Source organism: Meles meles, chromosome 11 (assembly GCF_922984935.1).
Source record: "Meles meles chromosome 11, mMelMel3.1 paternal haplotype, whole genome shotgun sequence".
In the NCBI taxonomy this organism is placed as follows: Eukaryota; Metazoa; Chordata; class Mammalia; order Carnivora; family Mustelidae; genus Meles; species Meles meles.
The window spans coordinates 92,201,206-92,222,805 of record NC_060076.1 but is presented as its reverse complement, the minus strand read 5'-3'; the positions used below and the strand labels follow the sequence as shown (position 1 = coordinate 92,222,805).

The 21,600-nt window shown below is 46.8% G+C and overlaps 1 protein-coding gene across 2 annotated transcripts in view; it reads left to right on the top strand.

The window, feature by feature from the left end:
• The window catches only part of GLIS3 (GLIS family zinc finger 3), a 504,385-nt gene that overhangs the window by 452,443 nt on the left and 30,342 nt on the right, over window positions 1-21,600 (top strand). For both annotated transcript variants that reach the window (XM_046023585.1, XM_046023584.1), the window contains exon 8: window positions 4,651-4,819. In XM_046023585.1, coding sequence (XP_045879541.1) covers window positions 4,651-4,819 — 169 coding nt within the window. The remainder of the gene's footprint in view (window positions 1-4,650; window positions 4,820-21,600) is intronic.

The following is a 21,600-nucleotide window of genomic DNA, read 5'->3' as shown; positions in this document are numbered from 1 at the left end:
CATACGGTGAGTACCCGACAGCTGAAGTGTCGCTGGGTATCTCGTCTATACCCCTAGAAAGGTACATTGATTGTTTTCATTTGGATAGAGAGCCGTTTATTAACCCAGATTAGCCTGAGCGAGTTAAAGGTTCAAGCGTCAAATGTCCTGGTCCTGGGAGCTGGAGAGCTGGCCTCTGGGGACCACACAGACCAGCCCGTACTGCTCTGTTGAAACTATAAAGCCCCGCTGAGTTACTCACACCTCCCCCTGCAGGAGCAGGGTGGGGGACTGCAGTGAGCTGTGCTCCAGAGACGAAACCCGAAGTGTCAGGGAGGCCAGCTCCCTGTCCTCCGCTGAAGGCAGGGCTCACGAATCCATCTCAAGACCAGGCTTTTATTTCCCTGGGGAGTCCACCATCTCTTAATCACAAAAGCAATAAGAATTTCCAATATGTTCCTCGGCCATGCCTAATCAGTTGTTCCAGCTGCCAGTCATCAGCGCCGTCTGGAGGTTCACCTAAAAGCTCTCTTCCAGCCTCGAAAACGGCACGAACCCCTGGGGTGACATCAGACAATGAAGGCCACCCCTGTGGGCAGCCTGTGTGCACCGGTTGATTTGATCACAACGATTTTGTTAATATTGCTCTGATTCTAGAGGGATCCGTTTCTTTCCCTATGCTTTGATTGACAGGCCTTGTTGTACGCCACTTCGGTTGAGTGTGTGTGGAAGGAAATGTTTCCTTTTTGTAAATGACCTTACCGTTGCACTCTGATGTGGAGATTTTCTTCTGGGGGTTAAAAAAATCACTCGGCAAAGCTCGAGCGTTGGTCTGGAAGCATGTGTTGTGTTGGGCATTCTGGGTGAAGTCAGCGGAGACTTGACTTCAAACATTGAGACCAGAACCTGCTTCATGTGGAGTAGGAGCTGGAAAATTATGTTTGAATGAATGAATGAATGGATGAATGGATGGATGAATGAATGAATGGATATTCTTAGACTACACGAAGATGGAATCCTGGATGTATGACTGATACAGCCGGAAATTCCTAGAAGTCAGTGTAGGCAGGAGAGGCATTTCCTGTGCCACAGGGACAGTCCCTGAGAAATGTGGATCTCAGGTTGAGGCCAAGGGCAACCCTTCCAAGCCCCAGTTCTCTCATGCCAGAGTTTTGTCCATTATAGCACAAGAGTATGTGACATGGGGTTGGATGAATGTTGGGACACCAGGCTCTGTTTTTATTTCATCTAAGTCTCTGGTGGTTTTAAGGGCTGCAGGCAACACCCACAAGCAGGAGTGTTGCCCAGGACTGCATGCGAAGTCCTTTATGTAGACACTGAACTATGAGTTTCTAGTAGGTGACCTCACCAGGAGAGGTTTCATCCTGTGCTTCTCATCCCATTCTTGGAAAACAGAGGCAAGTCCTGGGTTCCATTTTGCACACAGGTGATTTCTTTCAGGCAACGTAAGAAACTATTCTGTATATTTTATAAATTCAGACTTTGAATTGGGCCCTAACACCCATCCTTTCTTATCCTCTTGGGGTCCCCAGTCACAGAGTCACTGCTGGTTTCAGTGCCATCCACCAGCTTTAGTAGTGGAAGAAAGGGCTGCTGTTGTGGGTTTGACTGTAGGGCAGGCAGCACTTGACCTCAGCGCAGCTGGAGGGCAGGTTCCAGAGACTTCTTCCCTGTACCATACACCTCTTACGGCCCACCTCATAGCCTCTCTGCTACCTAGTCCTCCCAGCAGCCGTTGCTCTGGTAACCATCATATATGGCAGCAACTATAACTCAGAAGCCCTTCCCCTCCCCTGTACCATGGATCTCTGGCTTTCTGCCCTCAGGCTTCTTTGATGCCCAGGTATTGGGCATCTGTGGGAACCTTAGCCGCTGGCTATACCTACCTACTTGTGTGGGAGAAGTACCACCCTAGATGGGGTCACCTTTGACCAATAAGGAAGAGGATTTGGTAGATAAATGTTCCTTTCTGTTCCTTTCCTACTCATTGGGCCCAAGACGGTCTCTGTTGGCTTTTAGATTGTGTCCATCCTTCTTTACTCCACCAAACATGAATGATGCTGCAGGGGAGAGTAAGCACCAGGGGCATCTTGTTCCCTCGTCTATCCCAGGACCTTGCTCAGCATCGGCCACACAGTACGTCCTCCGTGGATACTTGTGGAGTAGCTGGCTGCCGAGAGAGGAGTCAGAGAACATAGGTGACCACACAGAGCAGAAAGATTCAAGTGAGTAGAGGAAGGTAGAGGACGTTGCTGTCGGAAGCACGGGGTCCACTGCTGTGGTGGCCGCGTGCCTGGCTGTCCGACTTGACCAGAGCTGAGGGCACAGTGTGGGGCCACAGATGAGACGGGGTGTTAAAACACTCAGGACGCCACTGGATGGTGTCTCCTGGCAGATTTGGAATTTGATAGAATGAGTGTCTAGAGATCTGTGTGCCCCACTAGACTGCAGCCTCCCCAAGGGCGGGGACTGGAGCGGCTAGCAGGTATTAGGCACTTAATAAATACTGTGTTAAAAAAATAACGGTTAGAGGACAGACGGACGGATGGAGGACTGGAGAGATGGCAGACGGTTGGTCCCGGCTACTAATTAAATAGGATGAAGGAGAGGCCCTTAACCAGGCTTTTCAGCTTTTCAGGGCACGACAGACTGCGAACAATGCTCGATTTCCCTACCCGGTATTTTCCTGCAGCTAATGCAAAAATGTAGCCGGTACAGCTCATGGAGACCCCTGGGAAATACCCCATTTTCTACTGAACCATAGAGTAGATCTTAGAGCGCACACACCAGAGAGTCCCTGTTGCCCATGGGGAAGGACACAACAGAGGCAGTGGTTCCCTTGTGAGGAACAAACACACACACACACACACACACACACACATGTGCAAAAATACCTCCAGGGGCAAGCAAGCGAGGGGTGCATTCGGCAACTACAATAGGATAAAAAGGAGAGCTCACGTTTCTGCACTAAGGCAGAAAGAAAAAGAGCCACTTTTCCACAGTTCTCTGTGACCTCTTATTATTCCATTAGTTTCTGGAATCATGTCTAAAATAGCCAGCTCCACGCTGACAAACACCAGCATTGAAACTACCACCGCAGTCAATCCAAACAGCCCTCTCCCCGTGGTAAAATTACTATCTGGGATACAGGCAGAATTGCGGTTGCCCGAGTGAGCTGAGCACAAATGGGGATAGTGATTCATAAGGTGATGCTAGTCAGTGTGCAAACGTGCAACTTTTCTGGAGCCTGACCCCCCTCGCCCCGACGGCCCGCGGTGCCTTTTTGTGCGAGTAAGCACTTTCTAGTCTCACCGCTTCTGCAGGTCTCGGAGGGCCGTGGAGAACACGGGCTTCCGAGGACAAGAGTTAACCTGACACCGCGCCAACTTACCCGAAATAAACCCTTCACATCAGAGCACATCCTTGTCAGTAGCTTTTGAGCGGGAAGATGGTAATTCTGCTTCCTCACATGTTCCTTTAAGTACTTGAACTCTTGTTCTGTCGGATGAAGCTTTGGGGGGCTGGGTCATGTAGGGTATCCGTGCTCTCCGGGAGAGGTTGGAGAGAGTGGGACTGGTCTAAAAGCAGCGCTCCCTGAACTTTTAAACCCTCCAGTCTCTTTGATTATGTGGCTGCTTCTTCTTAATCCTGAACCTGATGCCTTTTATTTTTTTTTTTTTAGATCCATTTATTCTTTGACATCAGTAGAGTAAGTTCAAAAAGAGCAGAGATGGGTATAAAGCTCGGCGCCGCTTCGTACAGGGAGGGAAGTTGAAGAGAGTCGGCGTGACGCTGCTGCTGTGATTGCAGCATAATGAGGCGTGTGCTGAGTCGGTCCCGGACACTGAGAGCCTCTCTGATAGTGATAGACTCGGAAAGTGACAAGCCCCGTCTCTTTTGTGACATTGTACCAATTAGCTGATCTAAATGGGCACATATTTAAGTTTGAGGTCACGTACAGTTCTCAAAGGCTAGGCTGCCCCTACGAGTGCGGCTCTAACTCACTCTGTTGTAATAGAAACCGTGCATGTGTGTGTGGGGGGGAGTCCGGAGCTGTGTTTGGGGCCCCTTTTCATGTTCTGTGGTGCCGGGCGTGGAGTCATCATTGATGGAGACGGAGTGTGTCCATCCATCATGCCATCAGGGAAACGGCCGGGCTCAGTTAGACCCTGAGGTTCAGAGGGTGTCGGCTCCTACACTGGTACGAGGACCAGGAGACGATAGTCTCATTACCCTGATTTAGCCACGACAGGGAAGGAGCCAGCGTGACCCGGTGATGCTCGCTGCAGCCAGGAGAAGAGGCAGACGGCCCGTGTTATGCCCTTCGGGGTCAGCAGTGTCTCCGTGACTGAGCAGTGCTAACCCTGAGACCCTCGCCCAGATGCAGACACGACACGGTTGACTAACTGTATGGTGTGCAGGCAGGGACGAGCCAGACTATGAGTGTCGGTGGGGGGCGAGCAGCCCGAAAGGCACAGGAGCCCAGGAACCCGTACCACCCTGAAAACAAAAGCTGTGTACATCCACTGAGTGAAGCACTGTTCCCCCAAAGCCACCAGGAGAACCACAGACGACCCCTAAAGCACCCTTGCTGTCAGCCTCCAGGGAGAAAAGCCCGTGCGGTCTGACACCTGTCCTCCCTTATTGCAGCCTCCATCTTCTCCAGCAACCACTCAAGCCGAAGCGGAGCAGCTGCCGGGGCCGTGCCTCCCCCACATGCCGTCGGCCACCCTTCTCCGGGACAGAACGTGCAGGGGAGCCCCCACAACCCCGCCTCCCAGTTACCTCCTCTCGCAGCTGTGGACGCGGGGGCCGAGAGGTAAGGCCATCTGTCTCTCTTGTCATAGGTGTCGCCGCTCAACTTCCTGGCGCAAGGAAGTCTTTTGACTGTTGCTGAATTTGATTAATAATCCATCGGCTGGGCCGAGTTATCCAAAGGTGACATGTTGAAAGTACACACAACAAAGCACGTGGCTCAGATATTTCATTATCTGTCTTACTTTCCCCGGGGAAATGCTGAGAAGACACGCTGGCCGCCAGCCGAAGTGTCTGATGCTGGGAAAACCTGTCCGAATTCCCATCTTGCCACCTCCCCGCAGTTTGTTCTGGTGACTCAGCTGGAAGGCAGTGTCCCCAGAGCCAGAAAAGCTTTCCAGATGCAAATGGCACCTCCGGCACCGAGATCGATATCTGCTTGAGAGTATAGCGTAAGAGGGCACAGGATTTTGTGTGGGTGACCCGCCAGGGGCTGTTCGCCAACCACTGTACATTGATACCACCCTCATAGAGAGTTTTTGGGGGAGAAGTTTTAAATCTGGACATTTCGGTCTGGCTTTGGATTGCCCAACCGTCCGGTGGTGTGGACAGCATGTGGCTCCTTTTCCTCTCTGCCTCACCTGTTGCAGGCTTGAACTGACCTATGTAGGGGTTGCTCCCAGACACCCACAGGGAAAAAAGGGCTTGTGGGGACCCCTGTGCGATCCTGGAGTCCTAGGACATGAGAATGGGTTGAGTTGGGCAGCAGGAAGGAAGGTTTTCAATCTTGAATTTCAACCAGCAATCTGGTTTCACTGGTGTTGGTCTTAAATGAGTATTTAAATAAGTTAAAAAAAATGTGTATATTATATATATATATATATACACACACATATATATATATACATATATATATATGGTTTTTAAGTTTGATAAACCATATTGTTTTTACTTATGCCTCTTCTTTACTTATTAGTACATCTGTTCATTTAATAAATTTTTTGAGTACTACATGTCAGACGCTGCTCCAGGTGCTAGAGATGTCAAGATTATTAAACCACAGTGCCGTCCTTAGGATTTAGTGGATGAGGATAGACAGATGTATAAAAAAAGATAGTGATGCTGTTTGGATAAATGATGTAACCAAGATGCCACAGGAGCCTGGGAAGGATGTCCCTAATTCTGCCTCAGGGAGTGAGGGGAAGAAAGAGTGATCTAGGCATGGAAGGAAGGTTAAGACTCCCCAGATGGATAAATGGGGAGCAGCATCCAAGGCAGCCAGAGGGACACATACAAGACATAAGAGGGACAAGGACACGCATGGAAGGAGGTTCCAGTAAGCTCAGGTGCCGTCACCCAGAGTGGACAGGACTGATGATGTCAGGTAAGAGTGGGTTGGCTTGTGTGGAACCATGTATTTTATCCCAAGGGATTTACCTCTTACCAAAAGTGAAGAAACACTTGTGGTTCCATATGTGGAACCATATACCCCATGTATGAGGAGAGAGACACATCAGATTGTCATTATAGAGAAGGGACTCAGGCGACAAGATGGCAGAGTCATCGAGGCTGGGAGCAGGCGGTAGGGAGAACGAAACAGAGGTTATTGTAGGAGTCCTTGGGAGTAGTATGAGGACCTGAACTAGGGTGAAGGGTTGTTATGTAGGAGAATGGCTCATTATTAATGTTTTATGGAGTGAAGAGGAAGGGCCAAATTCATTTGGGAGTTGCAACTCTAGACTGGATGGAAAAGTGTGTCATTAATGGAAGCAAAGGGAGTGTTTAGTAGGAGGAAGAGCGGGAGAGAAAGAATGGTAATACGTGGATTTTAGGGTTGGGGTTGTAGGTAGCTATAAACCATCCATGTAAATGTGTCTAACGGTCCATCAGAATATGGATCAGAAGACCTTAGACCGCCCACAACCATTCTGCCTACGTGGCCAAGTGCAGCCACTCCTAGCCTCCTCCCCCATGCTCTGTCAGGGCAAGTGGTAACCATCTCCTAAGTTCACGGACACTCGGGGCGGACAGTCCTGTCTGTTATCTGACGTATTTCTTAAGGTTGAGATGAGCTTGTTCATTTTAACGTTTTATTAACTTTGGAGCCCGGTTTTAAGTGACATTAGCCATGGGCTAATCATCCTCTCGTTTCCTTCTGCCTGGCTGAGAATCGTACTCCACGAGGTCGTGAAGGTCACCACAAGGTCGAGAAGCTAAGAAGCTCTCACTTGAGCCTCTCCTTCATCCATCTTCTTATTAACACTCATTAATACTCTGTTTACAAGAGTATTAAGCAATTAAGCAATCTGCATGTTTCCTTTTTGCACACACCCATTAAAGGAATAAAGATAGAAAAAGACTTTAGCTTTGACTGTGTTAAGAACCACCCCCCACACACCCAACGTTCAAAACGCAGCTCCGGTGGTTGTTGAATGTTTGAATGAGTTCCTCGGGCGCTCCTGCTGCTTGGGTTTGTGTGTTTTTAACATTTTATCTTAGCTTACAATTTTAATTTTTTTTCAATTCCATCTTTGGAAGCTTGTAACGTATAAAAAAACTACAAGAATAATACAGTGAACACCCATACACCCCACATCCTCGTTCACCCCCTGTTGCTGTTTTCCCTTCTCTTTCTCCCTCTTCCCGACTTGAGAGAGCCTTTGTTTCCCGTTGTTTCCGAACACTCTGAGAGATTGTTGTGAATATCATTGAGCTTTAGCCCTAATTACTTTGAGAAGGATCGCCTAAGAAGGACATTCTCCTGCATAATCACAATGTAATTATCATGCTCCGGAAATTTAACATCAATAAAGCATTATCTAACACGCAGTCAATACCGAAATTTCCTCGACTGTATAATTAATGCTCCTTATAGCTAGTTTCCTTCTCCTTTCCTTTCCTTTCCTTTCCTTTCCTTTCCTCTCCTTTCCTCTCCTTTCCTTTCCTTTCCTCTCCTTTCTTTTGATCCAGGATTTAATAAGATACCAGTTCTCATTTCTTGGTAGTCTTCTTGAATCTGATGAAGTTTCCCAGTTTTTAAAAAGTTACCGCCACCACCACCACTACCGTCATCATCATCATCATCTTTCATGACATTGACAATTTCTAAAGACTCAACATTTATTTTGCAGGGTATGTCAGAGCTGGGACTTGCCTGCTCTTTTCCTCTCCAACAGACACATTCCTTCTCATCAGGAGGCTCACGCAGAGGATGGGGTGATCCTTTACTCCTCTGAGCTTCTGCTTGCACCCTGTGGGGAATTAAGAGTAGATGAACCACACAGGCGAAGCACCTCGAATGTGGCATAGCCTGCAGGCAGGCAACCTCGGCCAGGCCGAGAGACTGAGGTTTAGAAGCCAGAGGGTGTCGTTAAGTGGTGACAGTGGTTGACAATGTAGGTCATCGTGGAAGGTTAAAAGGGGAGGACAAGGGGAGGAAGGTCACGGGATGTGACATGGCCCGGTGATGAAATGGACCTGCTCATGCCTGTGGCTTTGCCCTGTGCTGTCCTCTCCCCACCAGGCATGTGGCCCATTCCTTTGCCAGCCCAGCTGGACTGGGCAAGTCAATGGAAGGTTATCTCTTCCGATCAGGTTTGGGGAGAAGGTGGCATGAAACAGCCCTGAATTATGCACTGTGTTGGCATTAGTGTGCCGCATTAAAAACACTACGAGGAAATGTGCTTACCTTCCGCTTTTGGTTTGTATATCTTTGCCTCTGTTTGCCTGGGAAATCCCCCAGTAAAAACTCCAGCAGTTTTCTTAACGGAAATAGGTTTATCACACTTTGCGATTTTTAGTGGGAAACGCACTTTTTCCTGCTTTGCGGGCACTGATTCATCATTTACTTAGTTTTAGCTTGTTAATAAAATGGGCTGAGTCACTGTCAGAAGTCAGGAAAGGTCCACTACGTCTACCCAGTTAGCATCAGGTTCTTTGATCCTGGCCGTGTTAAAGGAAATGCAAGTTCTCTCAATTTGATGAGGCTCCATTTTTATTTTGGAAATATTACCTGAATGACACATCATTTCGGTGATTTACACAGCACCACACCATGTCACCTAATGTTGATTTAAACTTATTATGGGAAGTGGTGTTTCACGATGTCATGTGGAACGAGCCAGGGATCCTTTATGACAGTGGCTTCCCATAAGAGGAACCCAGAGTCTTTAGAAATGTCAGTTCACTGGGTTTCATAGCATGTCTGTTAGAGCCGAGAAAACGAACATATTGCTGTAAATCCCTTTTTGAGATGGAGAAATCTTACAATCCCTAGAAAAGTCCCCTGGATCTGCGTTGCTCCGCTTGCCCGAGAGCATGGCAGCTGCCTCTCTCCATTCCACAGATGGCCACAGAACGGGGTGCAGAGCTCAAGGAGACTTGTGGATGGACCACCTCGGGCGACTCATGAAGGGCTTCGATGGGCCCCATCTCTGAGCCAGAAGACACTGAAAATGGGGGACGGATGTGGCCTCCTCGAGGCATACACAATCTAGGACAGGAATCAACAGCAGAGAATGTTAGGGACAATTATTTTTGAGAAAGTAGTCAAACAAAATACCTTAACCAAAAAAGGAATGTCAGTTTCTTGAGTCCATATCAAGCATTGAGAAGCTGTACTGTTTTTTGTGCATATCAGATGTGACATTGCTAGGATTCTAGATAGATAGGTATATATACCCCCACACACAGTCTTTCTGGGCCTTTGGATAACCGGGACTGGTCTATACTGAGAGCATTTTCTCATTCAGACCTAGAAACATGTTGTAGCTTTTCTGGATGCTAAGGGGTTAAGGATAGCAACTGTTTTCTATTTAACTTCTTTGGAATTCTGCACTGTTCTCCAACTCTTGTCAAACCGGCCTGCTCACTGACTTTGTTTATTTCTGCTTCTTATTTATTTCGGGATCTTTTTCTACCTAGAAAGACAATCCGGACCTTCCATTTTTGTCCTATTCTTGACTAAACATGGCCCAGGCTGGAGCTTGGATTAGTTCTCAACCCAGAAAGCCGTCTTGCATCTTAGAGCTCGCAGAGACAAGTTCCCCTATTTTGTTTCTTGGTTCTTATCATCTGTTTTATTTATTTATCATTTCCCAGATATCATCTTGCTAACTGAATCACTAGTTTTCTGAGGGCAGGAACTTAAAACTTGCCTTATAACCTCCAGAATGCGTGTGTGGTATTTCACAGTGCTAGAGAGGGCTTGACGGGGAGAAGGACCAGTGCGGGAATGCCTAAGACACAGGAGGCCATTGCCAGCTCCCACTGTCCGGCTGGGAGGTTCCCAGAAGAGAGTGGTCCCCCCGATTCATTGGTCTAGATGGTGGGAGACTCAGTTCTCGAAGTTCAAGCCATCTTATGTAAACTTCACACTTTGCTACAACACGTAATTGCTCTAATACATATGTACGTACACACACACACACACACACACACACACACACTCACAGTGCCAGGACCCCGCCCCCAATCTGTTGTGGGCGTTCCCTACGTTGCTTTCCTGTGATTGTCCAAACTAGAAACCTAGTACTCCCCCATCCTTCTCCATTCGCATCGATAGCACCTGAACAGCTCAAAACTAGGCCGGCTGCTTTGCTGTCCTTCCTTCCCTGGGACTTTCTCAGCAAACAGGGATATTGTGCTCTTCACCCACTCAGCTTTTGGCTTACACACACACGCGCGCGTGCGCACACAACATAGTCTTCCTCTCCTCTCCCTTCTTAATCTCCTAGTAGATGTGCATTAATGGCTAAAAACATAAGCAGCACATAAAATAGTGAAGTTTATCAAAACATACCCCAGCTTGGGCGACATCCATTTACTGAGTTGCTAAGACAGCTGGAGTTTGGGTGTCAGGCGATACCCTGAGGACGCAGCGGTCAGCAAGGCTGACAGAACTGTCCTCTCAAGGTGTGCGGGCTGAGGAGAGACAGTGGCCAACAGGCCATCATAACGTAGGCTCTTATGCAGGGATGGGAGAGGAGGCTGCGGGGCTCACTGAAAGGCCCAGAAATTTACCCCCAAACCAGGGAGGTGGGAGGAATAGAGGAAGAAACATCTCCCTGAAAGTCCGTCAGACCCAGCCAAGCACCGTGGGTGTACCCAAGAGCTGGAAGGAGGGGGAGGCAGCAGGGGCTGGGCTCTGCGTGTGCCTGGGGGCGGGGCCTCATCAGCCGCCTTCAGGAAATCAGGCTTTCTCTTGAGCACAGGGATTTGCGTCTTTGGCCAGGAAGGGCACCCTGAGGGCTCTGGCGTACATTCCAAAGGCCTCCCCGTGTTATCCACCCAGCAAGAGTTCAGAACACATTCTACGCCCAACAGAAGAAGAAATGACAAAGAACAGACAAATGGGCTGTGTGGTCCTCAAGAGACAAAGGCTGTCCTTTGTACACTCTAGACCAGCCGGGCTGCGTGGGTTTTATATTATTTTCTTTTTTAATACAATTGGAAATGCCAGTTTTGCCCCTTACAAATCCAAGCTTGTGTTTTATGTAATAGTGACCTATATTAGAGGATTTTGAAGAGTCACTAAGTGTCCAAAAAAAAAAATCAGCTCTGTGTTAGAGAGCTCTGACATCATCGGGAAGTTGGCCGCACTCGTGTTCTGCGGGAGAAGATCTGGTGTCATTTAGAGGTATCCACGTTGCCGTGGGTCGTACTGTTGTCGTGACCCACCTAGTGAGCACTGCTCTAAGCCCTTCCCTGACATGTGTCCCAGAGACTCTCCCACACAGACAGAAAGACACCTGACTTTCCGGACAACTGATGAGCACTGGCCCCAAAATAAAGCTCATCGATCTTGAGCATCGAAATACCTGAGAAAAGCCAGAGCTGAACGACAAACACAGGCTCAGATAGCCATTTCTTCAGCCTGCGTGTTGACCTCTGCATCGTCCTCTGACAGACCATTGATGTCATGCTCACCCCGGGCCGCGTGACTGTGAGCACCATCCTTTCTCTTGGGGCTGCAGCACTTTCTCTCTGGAAAACAGTTATCACTCAGCTTCCCACGAAGGGGTCAGTTTCTCGGTAGGAAAATGACTTCCGCAGACATTCAGGGTTGAGAGACGTGGTGTTCAAAGTCTGCCTGCAACAGAAACACACACACACACACACACACACACACACACACACACACACTTCATGTGAGAATCTCTGAATCTGATGAACATTGTTCCCAATGTCAATGCTGTGAGCAGAGAAGAGAAGAGAAGAAAATCCCAATGTCCCACCCTTGAAAATGGAGGTTACAACATTGAGTCTTAGACTGGGAAAGTTTGGGGTCCTTATTCTATTTTTTTTCTTCGTATCTGTGGAAAGTTTCTGGTGCTTCTCCAGGTTTATTCCAGGGCAGACTAGCACACAAGTCTTAAAGCTTCTTCAGTGCTGATCCGTGACCACAGCCATGCTCTCTCCCTTGCGGCAGGGGATAAATCAGTTGGGTTATTGGCCTGTGGAATGAAAGTTCTCATAGAGATCCTCACTTTACTAACAGCTTCTTAAGTATGCCGCCCTCAGGGACTTCTGGGCAGCTCCGCGGGGTAAGCAGCTGCCCTCAGCTCAGGTCATGATCTTGGAGTCCTGGAATCGAGCCCCGCAGGGGCTCCCTGTTCAGTGGGGAGCCTGTTTTTCCTCTGCCCTGCCACTCATGCTCATTGTCTCTCAAATAAATAAAATCTTTAAAAAAAAAAAAAAATTCTCCCCTGATCTAGTCCTCTTAGCACACATACAGGGCAATTGGTTATATTTGCTCCTTTCTTCTTACCTACCTAGTGATTGTGAATAGCTCTATTGGGGAAAAAAAAAAGAAGACATTGCTGAATTGGTTTTTCTAGTCTTCTCTGCTTTGTCTCTGATCTGTCTCTAATGTCTGTGTTGTCTCCAGAACTTTTATGAGCATAGTTTTCAGAGTCCAGTTTGTTTCTTGATAATGGAGGAAAATAAAAAGCTAAGCCTACATGGCTATGTTAACTTACTACTAAGAACTTAAAAAACGTAGTAAAAAAAAAAGTCCAAAACAAAACAAAAACCGTAGTCAACTTTGATTCCTCCTCCTCTCAGGCATTCCCGCATCTCATTAATATCTGTAAGTCCTGTTAGCTCTACCCTCACACACAGTCGGCTTCATTTCTCCAAGCAGAGTCCACCACTGTGCCCCCCCATCTCAACTACGTGGGCTCCTAACTGACCCCCACATCCAGCTGTGGACCCCCATCCTGTTAGCACACACAAGGCCAGGGCTCCCTCCCACAAGAGGGGTCCTTTAAAATGTAAATGGAGTCTCTGAGGATTTCTGCTCACACCCCTCCCCCAGCATGCTTGGAGTCAAGTCCAAACTCCTTTTTGTAGGAGCCCTGGAAGGTCTGGCCATAGTCACACCCTCACCGCCGCTCCTCCTGCTTATTCCGCTCTGGCCACACTGGTTTTCTTACTATTCCTGGAAAACACCAGCTCGTCTTGCCTTGGGCCCTTTGTACCTGCTATTCCTGAAACCTGAAAGGCACCTTCACCAGAACTTTACGTGACTTGTGCCTTCACTTCTGGTGTCCGCTCCAATGTTACCTCTTCAGAAAGGCCTTTCTTGACCACTTCCCCTAAACCCTCCCCTAGCCCGCGAACCCCACTCTCTTCCGAAACTCTACTCTGTTTCTCTTCGAAGATAGAGTAGTCCCTGAGATTACGCCGTGTCCTTGCTGACCTGCTCACAATCCACTGAACCAGAGCTCCCTCAGAGCAGAGGCTGCGCCATGCTTGCGGCTCCGACCCCCTCAGCGCTTGGGCAGTGAGGAGGACTACAAGTATGATTCCTTTATGGTTTCTGGGGAAAGTCACAGTAACCCTGAGCAGGAGTTGCTGCTCTTCTCTCTGCACATTGTCCTCTGTGTCACCTCAGGACAAAGCAAGAGACGTCGACGTGAGTGTACGTGTGTCACTCCTCCAGACAAGCAGCTTGACTCATGGTCCAAATATCCCTTCACAGCAGATTGTTTTCCATGTATATTTAATTTTGAAGTACGGCGGTTCTTCATTTTGAAGAGGTCTCATTCATTTCACCTCTGAATGCCAAATCAGCCATCTTTATTTTATTCCCACATTCCAAACAAATCTACCTCATGCAAAGCCCGAGATGATGTTTTTTTAGTCCCCTTGGACTTTCAGTCAGGAAAGTGAGTCATGACAATAACAAGGAAGGCTTGAGGTAAAATAGAATTCCTTTTCTTGCGGCCTCCACTTTACTGCGTTAGCATGTAGCAACGTGGAGTTCAAACTAAGCCATTACGTGATTCGGTTGTATCTGTGTATTCCTTTCCTGAGGCTTTCTCTGAAACAATAGGTCAAATGGAGATGGAATTCCCAAAGTGAAAGCCCGTAGACCTTTCTAGGGTGAGCTAGAAATCAACTTTATCCTTTGCCCTCTTGGGTGGGAAGCGCTTGGGGGATAGGGCTGTGAAGGAATTGTGTATCTTTTCGCAGGCAAAAAAAACCCGTCTGCCTGCTGGTGGTGGTGAGACCACCTAAGTGAGCAGAAACCACAAGACTAAGTTTTTTCGCTCCTTTTTCTGAAATATAGTCTTTGGTTGCTTTTCTGTTTAGTTGCAAGGAGAAACAGTTTTCTAGGTTTTGATCATCTTCCCCAGAGTTAGTGCTTGGAATCATTCTCTTGAATAAGATGCTTTCCCCTCAGAAACAGAAACTGTGGCCTCTGGACAAATGTAGTCTCCAAGTGGACTTGAATTAGCTGGGCGTTAACTGGGCAAAGGTTCCATCCACCTGGACACAAACGCTGGCACCTGGTTGGGAGCGAAGTCTTTAGAGCCTGTGGTCTGTTCAACAGAGTAATTCCTCAACAGCAATGACCCACATGTATTAAATACTTGTGTTTGCCTGGCGCTGGCTAAGGAGCTGGAGATACAAAATGGTAGCAGACATCCAAGGATTTGATGCTCTTTCCATCTAGAAGAGCCAAGAGCCCTTCTCTGATTGTGAACTTTTTAGTAAATGTGGTTTCCTCCAATTCATTTCTCTAATCAAATATTGAGCCTTGTATTCAAGGGAAGGTACAGAAAATTCCCTTGTGGTTACTACAATAGTAACCTGACATCCTGAAATGAAAAAAAAAAAAAAAAAAACTCCACACAAACAGCATGGTATTACTGATCAAGCCAGCACCAGCTAGTTTCTTTCAAATTCATGGATTATATTGACTTTTAAGCTCTCATTTGGCAGTGGTTTCCAAAGGGGTCGGGCCGTACTCGGCAGGAGTCCTGCATCTAAAGTTAATTCTAAACATTCTTCCAATGTTGTCAAGAGGCTCATGTTCACAGTTTGAGACCACGAGAAAGACATGGAAAGGGCCATTTTTTATATACCTGTGCCTTCCTTTCTCATGTTTCGACAAAAACAACACTCTTCCCCCTCATTTCCCATCTGGCTTTCTCATTACACTCACTTCTGAATGTTTTGCTTTCATCTGATCCACTCCGTTGCAAAGCAGACCGAACTCTCTGCCTAACACCGTCCTGAACAAGACAGTCTTCTCTTTGCCACAGGACCATGAGTTAATCCTCTTGCTCTGACCTGCTCAGAGCTGCCCAAAGGATGATCTCATTCAGCAGGTTTTCTTTTTTATAGCAGAATTTTTGACATCAAATGTCTAAGACCACTCTGGATAAATTCTCTTCTGGTTGGTGATTTTTTTGTAAAGAGGATTTGGCAGAATCAGACTTTCCTTCCCTTTCTCCCCATCACATCAGATTCTGAAATAGACAAACAACAGAGTCACAGCCAATTCTGCAGTCAAGATATTCCAAAAAATCCCAGCTCTCGGTTAAATGTGTCCTGCATAATTCATTTCTCTGACATATCCTGGGTGTCCTCTCCCCTCCCTTTTCATTCCCACAGGGAGGGAGAGATTGTGATGCTCTCTGCCCTATTTCAGTCTATCCCAGAAAAAATCCACTCTGCCTTGGGGGCATTGGTGACTTTGTTTTCTGGCCTTAGAACCGACCCCCTATACCCAAGTGCAGAAGGTGTCCTCCAGAACACGCTGTCCTCTTTCCCACAAGCACTCGCTCATCATAATATACACATGAGTCTTCTGTGAAAGACCTTGGTGGTCCTTTCACCTACAGCCAGTTCACAGCCCTCATTTTGTCGTGGTCTGTGGAGGCTCGGGCAGTCAGGTTTGAGTCTTGGTCTGGCCAAACGTGAGAAATTATTCATAGTCAATACTGAGGAGGAGAACGCAGCACTAAGCCCTCGCAGGAGATGGATTCAGCTCTTTGACTGGTTTGGAACAGAACCCTCGGACGGACATGCAGCTCTTGGCGGGCCTTGGTCCTGCCCAGATGGACAGTGTTGCAATTACCCACACTTCCCAGCGGCTGTTTCTTCATTACTAAAAGCTGGTCTTGATTGTCTCAGAAGCAGAATTCAATTTGCAGTTCCCCCAGTAACGTGCTGTGATTCATTCGGGGACAAATCTGGATTGAACTGAGTCCAAGTGTCTCTTTTGTGAGACAGAAGGGAAGTATAAGTAGATACTATAGTCACCCAGATGAGTCAGCCAGGAATTCATGAAGTGATTCATAAATCGTTATAAAGACCACTAAAGTCTACTAAAATGGAGTGCTGTCTGGCTATACAAAGTGGGGTATTATCATTGGGGGTTTTTTTTTAGATGTTAAATCAGATGTGAAATCCTTAAAACTGTGCTTTTCTTTTTAGGTTTTGAAAAGGATTCCTTTTTTCCCCCTCTGTAGTTGGCCAACGGCTAAAGCCACTTTTTATTGATTAGTTTTCACAGATGAATTTAAAAACCACTACAATTCTTTGGGGGATTAAAAAATGCCTCCCCAAATCTACCATAGACCAGTTTGTATCCATTATTTCTACTCCCTAGCAGCAAATCAATAATATTTTTAGTGTGAATACAATGAAACGAGCTATTCTGATGCTTTTTTCCTTCTTTGGGAGGTCCATTACCCCTGTGGAAGAGAGTGGGGGGGAAAGTACTGTCCAAAGCACATATCAACCAGCATTTAATCTACTTGATCACGGAAACCCCTCTTTTCAAAGCATTAACCCCCAACACAATGCTAAACCCCACAGTCCCACGCTGCTTGCTAGAACGGCTTAAATATCCAGTGCAAATGAAGAAAAGTAAGACATATTTATGACATGTGCTTAGCCTACAACATAGCCTATTAGCAGATACTATTTGAAGAAATACAGTTGTTAGTTGACATAGAGATACCTTACAGACAGGAGACAGAGCATTATTTGAAAGGAGTTGCCCAGCTGGAAAGACCAAAAGTGTAAGCCCAGCTTGGGCACGAAGAACTCTAGTGCAGAATGAACAAGTTCATTCACCAAAGCAAACTGGGAAACTGGTCGCCAGGTTTCTTCAAGGCCGTGGGTTGTTGATACGCCCGTCCCCCCCAGCTGGTGAGAAGGTTCCAATCGCAGGTGCTCGCAGGAGTCCTCCCCTGCCCTCCCTCACCCCGCCCCTCCACCTTGCCTTGTGTGTCTCCACGAGGGAACAACTGACCTCATTGGGACAAAAGTGGTATCTGGAGAACTAGCTGGGTGACTGGGAAAAATCACTTCATGTCTCTGGGCCTATTTTATCTCGTCCAAATAAAGCCACTCCGTTGCCTTCCAGCTGGAACATGGTATGATTGGATGAATATGTGAAATCAGGATACTCTGTGGGGAAACCCAAGGCCAAGAAATGAGATCTTACACAAGAAAGACCATGACTATTTGCTCTTAGAACTAGAAAATTAGCCAAATGAGAAAATGCCTTGCTTTCTCCGAGCCTTAGTTTCTTGTATGAGTAGTCAAGAGAGAAAAGAGTCCTAAGATTTTTTTTTTTTACTTTAAGAACTGCATAGAAATTCAGACGCAGTGCTGGAACCACGGTCTTACAGAATACAGAACCACAGTCTTACAGAGCTCTCAAGCTCTGGGTGTGCGTTCACGTCAGGCTAACCTTAAGTGTACATTCCATTTAGAGCGGTCATCCCATAAGCATGCGTTGATCTTCTGGAAGGTGTCAGATATTGTCTAAAGTACTTCGAGATTCGAGATCTCTTGACTTCCCAATTTAAAATTATTTATAATGTACCCCCACCCCTCACCTTCCATTCTTGATTTTTCTCCAGAGTATTCATTTCCTCAATACAATATACGGTTTGCTTACTTAATTTTGCTCATCGCCTGCCTCGCCTCCCCGAAATAGAAGTCGCACAAAAGCAGGGACACGTGTCATGTGTTGCTCTGTCTCTTGTGATTAGAATAGGGCCACACACTGGGTCAGTGCTCAATAAATATCTCTTGAGTGAATAAATAAATATGTTATCTCAGGTTTTATGATCCCCAGTAGGTGTTGAGATTATCTTTATTTTACACTTGAAATAGAGGCTGGGGGATGTGAGGGCATTTATTCAGGATTGCCCAGCTGGTAAGGACAGAACCAGAATCCAAGCCCAGTAGGTCTTCGGTGATATCCATCTCCTGCCATTTGCCATTTGTCTGCCTGTGAACCTCATCAGTACTGTGTGTCTCAATCGGGATCTACCGTTCTGTGAAACAATCTAAGATTCTTTCTAGTACCGCATTATCGGAAACGTGACCTCTTTGCTTCTGGCCAACTTCACTGCAAGGTTGGAAAGCTCCGTGTGACTTGAGGTGGCAGTGGGCGACAGAAGGGAAGGAGCGTAACTGACCAAATCCCCCCAAATAATCAGACATTTTCTAAGGTGTGTATCAATATTTATTTACAGAAGCCTTTTTAGGTTGTTTTCTTTCCCCAGGAGATTATTTTTATGAGCCCATTAAAATCTGTTTGCGCCCCTATCTTGTTTTGTGTTTTCGGGCAGGAGGTGGGGGGAGAGGCGCAAACCATTGAACCCCGCAGTGGCTCACCACTGAGGTTATCCAAACTCCTCCACTAAAGGAGAACGAGCGGTTGACTCCGTTCTCTGGTTTGCTTTTGTGTGAAGTGTTTCTGGTAAGCAGTGACTTTTTTAAAAATTTCTAGTCTGTTGTGTGCATATTTATATTAACAACCTCCTTTTGTCTCAAAGAAAAGACTGGTAAGCTACGTTGAATGTAGTTTCTGAGCTGTGAAGTACAGATCCGCAGCCTGGGACATGGCTGGACTGAGATAGCGTTGAGACGTTCTCCCTTCGGGCTCGGGGACGCTGCTGCAACTCCCAGTGAATTAGAGTGACGTCATCTTGTCCTGACAGAATGGGGGATGAGCTAGTCCCTGGGAGGAACATTGTAAATCACTGCAACTTAGCCTCAGCCTCAAAACTATTTATTTTAACATCAAAATGTTTAAATCCACCATCATCGACTTAAAAACAATCTGTTTGGGGCAAAATATTCATACCATATTCATTTTGGTATGTGTATGTGGGCGTATTAAAGAAACGACGTTGGAAAATCAGTGAGGGTCCTAAGAAAATGGGGTCCTAAGCCCCAACACCCTACCCTCAGTAACAGTAAGAACATCTCACGTTCGGCTTAATGAGCTTCTGCGTGAGTGTGTATGTTCTTGGTTCTTTGCTTGCTTCTGGTGTGCCTGGCCTAAAACCACTCATTTCTCAAGTCCTTTTGGCTTTTTCTAAAGCATTTCTGGCATCAGTCTTGTTCCGAGCGGTCAGTGACTGTTTTGGATGCTCCCGGGGCCTTCCCACTGACGGAGGAGCTCCCCGACCTCTACGCTCCCCTCCTGCCCCCTCAAAACGGATTGTAATTTGCTAAATTCTACTTTACTGTGAGCGGGTGAATGTGGAAGCAGGTTTGTAAAAGTGAAATTTATATTAATAGAGAGAGTGGGAGAGGTTTTTCTGTAAAATGCTATGTACCATGTTTGAGCAGTAACAAAATTGAATCTAAGGACTACACTTAAAAATCAATCACATTTATACACTCACTCCTTATGCTGGGCTTTTTAGCCCTGAATTCTTCTTTCTTTCCTTGTTCCTAGCAATTGTGTAGATAATTGTAATCACATCTTGTCACTTCTCATCTTTTCTCTGTATTGTAAAAGTTAACATTTGTGTATCAGTCCTTTCCTTCCCAAACCAGGGAGTTCTTTGGGTGTACATTTATCTCACCTCGAACAGTTTATTTCTAAATTTTTATTAATACTCCGTATGAAGTGACACACTATACTTTAAAATTGCATTCGCTTTATACCATATGATCTTACTTATTCGAATAATATGGAGACAAATCCAGTCTGAATTAGCAAAAAGTGAAATGTGGAGTCAGTCGAAGGGTGGGCAGATGTATTTTACTCCTCCCCCGTCTCTGAGATAAGGATTGCTAACACCTTGACGTGATACCACCGCACTTTTTCTCCTCTGCTCACCGTTACTACATTATGGAAATACGTGGTAGCCACGAGGGCATGGCCGGGGTTTGGAATTTGCATGAATGAATATAGATAAGAATGATTTATAATTACCATATAATTATATGCTCTCTCGATAGATACATAGCTATATAATTTATATGTAGCTCTATAATCCAGATATAGATGTAGATTCTCTTGTATGGAATTTACATTCGAGATGACTCCTAAATGAATTCTGCCATTTCAGCGAGTTGAAATCTTCCCTTCTTTATAGCTAATAATCACAGTTCACTCCATAGCCAGATCACCCCAAATTACAGAGAGAAGATTTTGTATTGCTGACAGTCTTTGCCTCCTTCCCCCTCGCCATCTACGTTTTCTCTCTTTGTTCATCAAACCCTTGTTTGTGAGTCAGACTCACTGGCCGGGAGCACAGGGGGGGTTGTGACACAGAATCCCTCTCCTCCATCAAGCCTACGATATCAGGCTCAGACTTACACACACTGTGACTTGCCCCCACCACACATCTCTGCCCCGTCAGTCCTCAGTGGGAAGGAAGAGTGGCACAAGTACTAGAGAAAAGACCAGAAAACCGTCAGGAGTGTGCTGCGTCTTTCATTCCCAGATGAAGAAATACAGTCAGGAAGCAAGTCAACGGATCTTGCTGTTTCACGATGCCAGTGACAAAGTTGTCTTCCAGTTCCGGTCCTCCCCGTTCTCCCTGGGGGTCTCCTGCCCACAGGGCTCCGGGGTGGGGTGGTCGTGTGGGCTCCTTTTAGCCCTAAAGCCTGCGATCCCACAATTCCCTGGCTCCCTCCCGTGACCTCCGACAGAGTTGCCAGACGCATTAGGGACTCATTCCCCAAGAAAATAGCCTCCATATGAGGAATCCTGGCACATGGGTTTTTTACTAGATGTTCTCAGGGCAGTGACAGGGTTCATCTGCAATGTGTTCTCTCATGGCCGCTCGGCACATCTTCCAGGCTAATTCCAATTAAGATGATACGCTTGGAAAACATACATTTCCCAGCCCAGGGTACTCGCTTACTCTTCTCCTGCAGTAGAGTGAAAATAGGCCTCCTAATGCAGCCAGTTTGTGTCGGCCTCCTCTGGAGTCTTCTCTTCCTCCTTCCTTGGTTCCCACATCCCCTTCCTCCATAGCCCTCACTGGATGGAATTCATTTAGGAATGGTCTAGAATATGAATGCCGTACTTTTTTTTCCCCATCCCGTGGTTCCTTCTTGACGCCACACAAATGTAGAGGCTCTGCCCTATTAAATATTCTGATTCAGAATGGTGCAAATTGCTTTACAAACTTGCCTGGTTGGGTTTCCCTTCTGACCCTCGATGGCCTGACGCAAAAGCCCAGCAAAGGGAGGGGACTCGTCCTTGTGCAGTTAGCCGCATGCACTCCTGGCCACCAATGCGTATTAGTGTTGGGCAAAGGCTGGCCGACTCGAAGTTTTCAA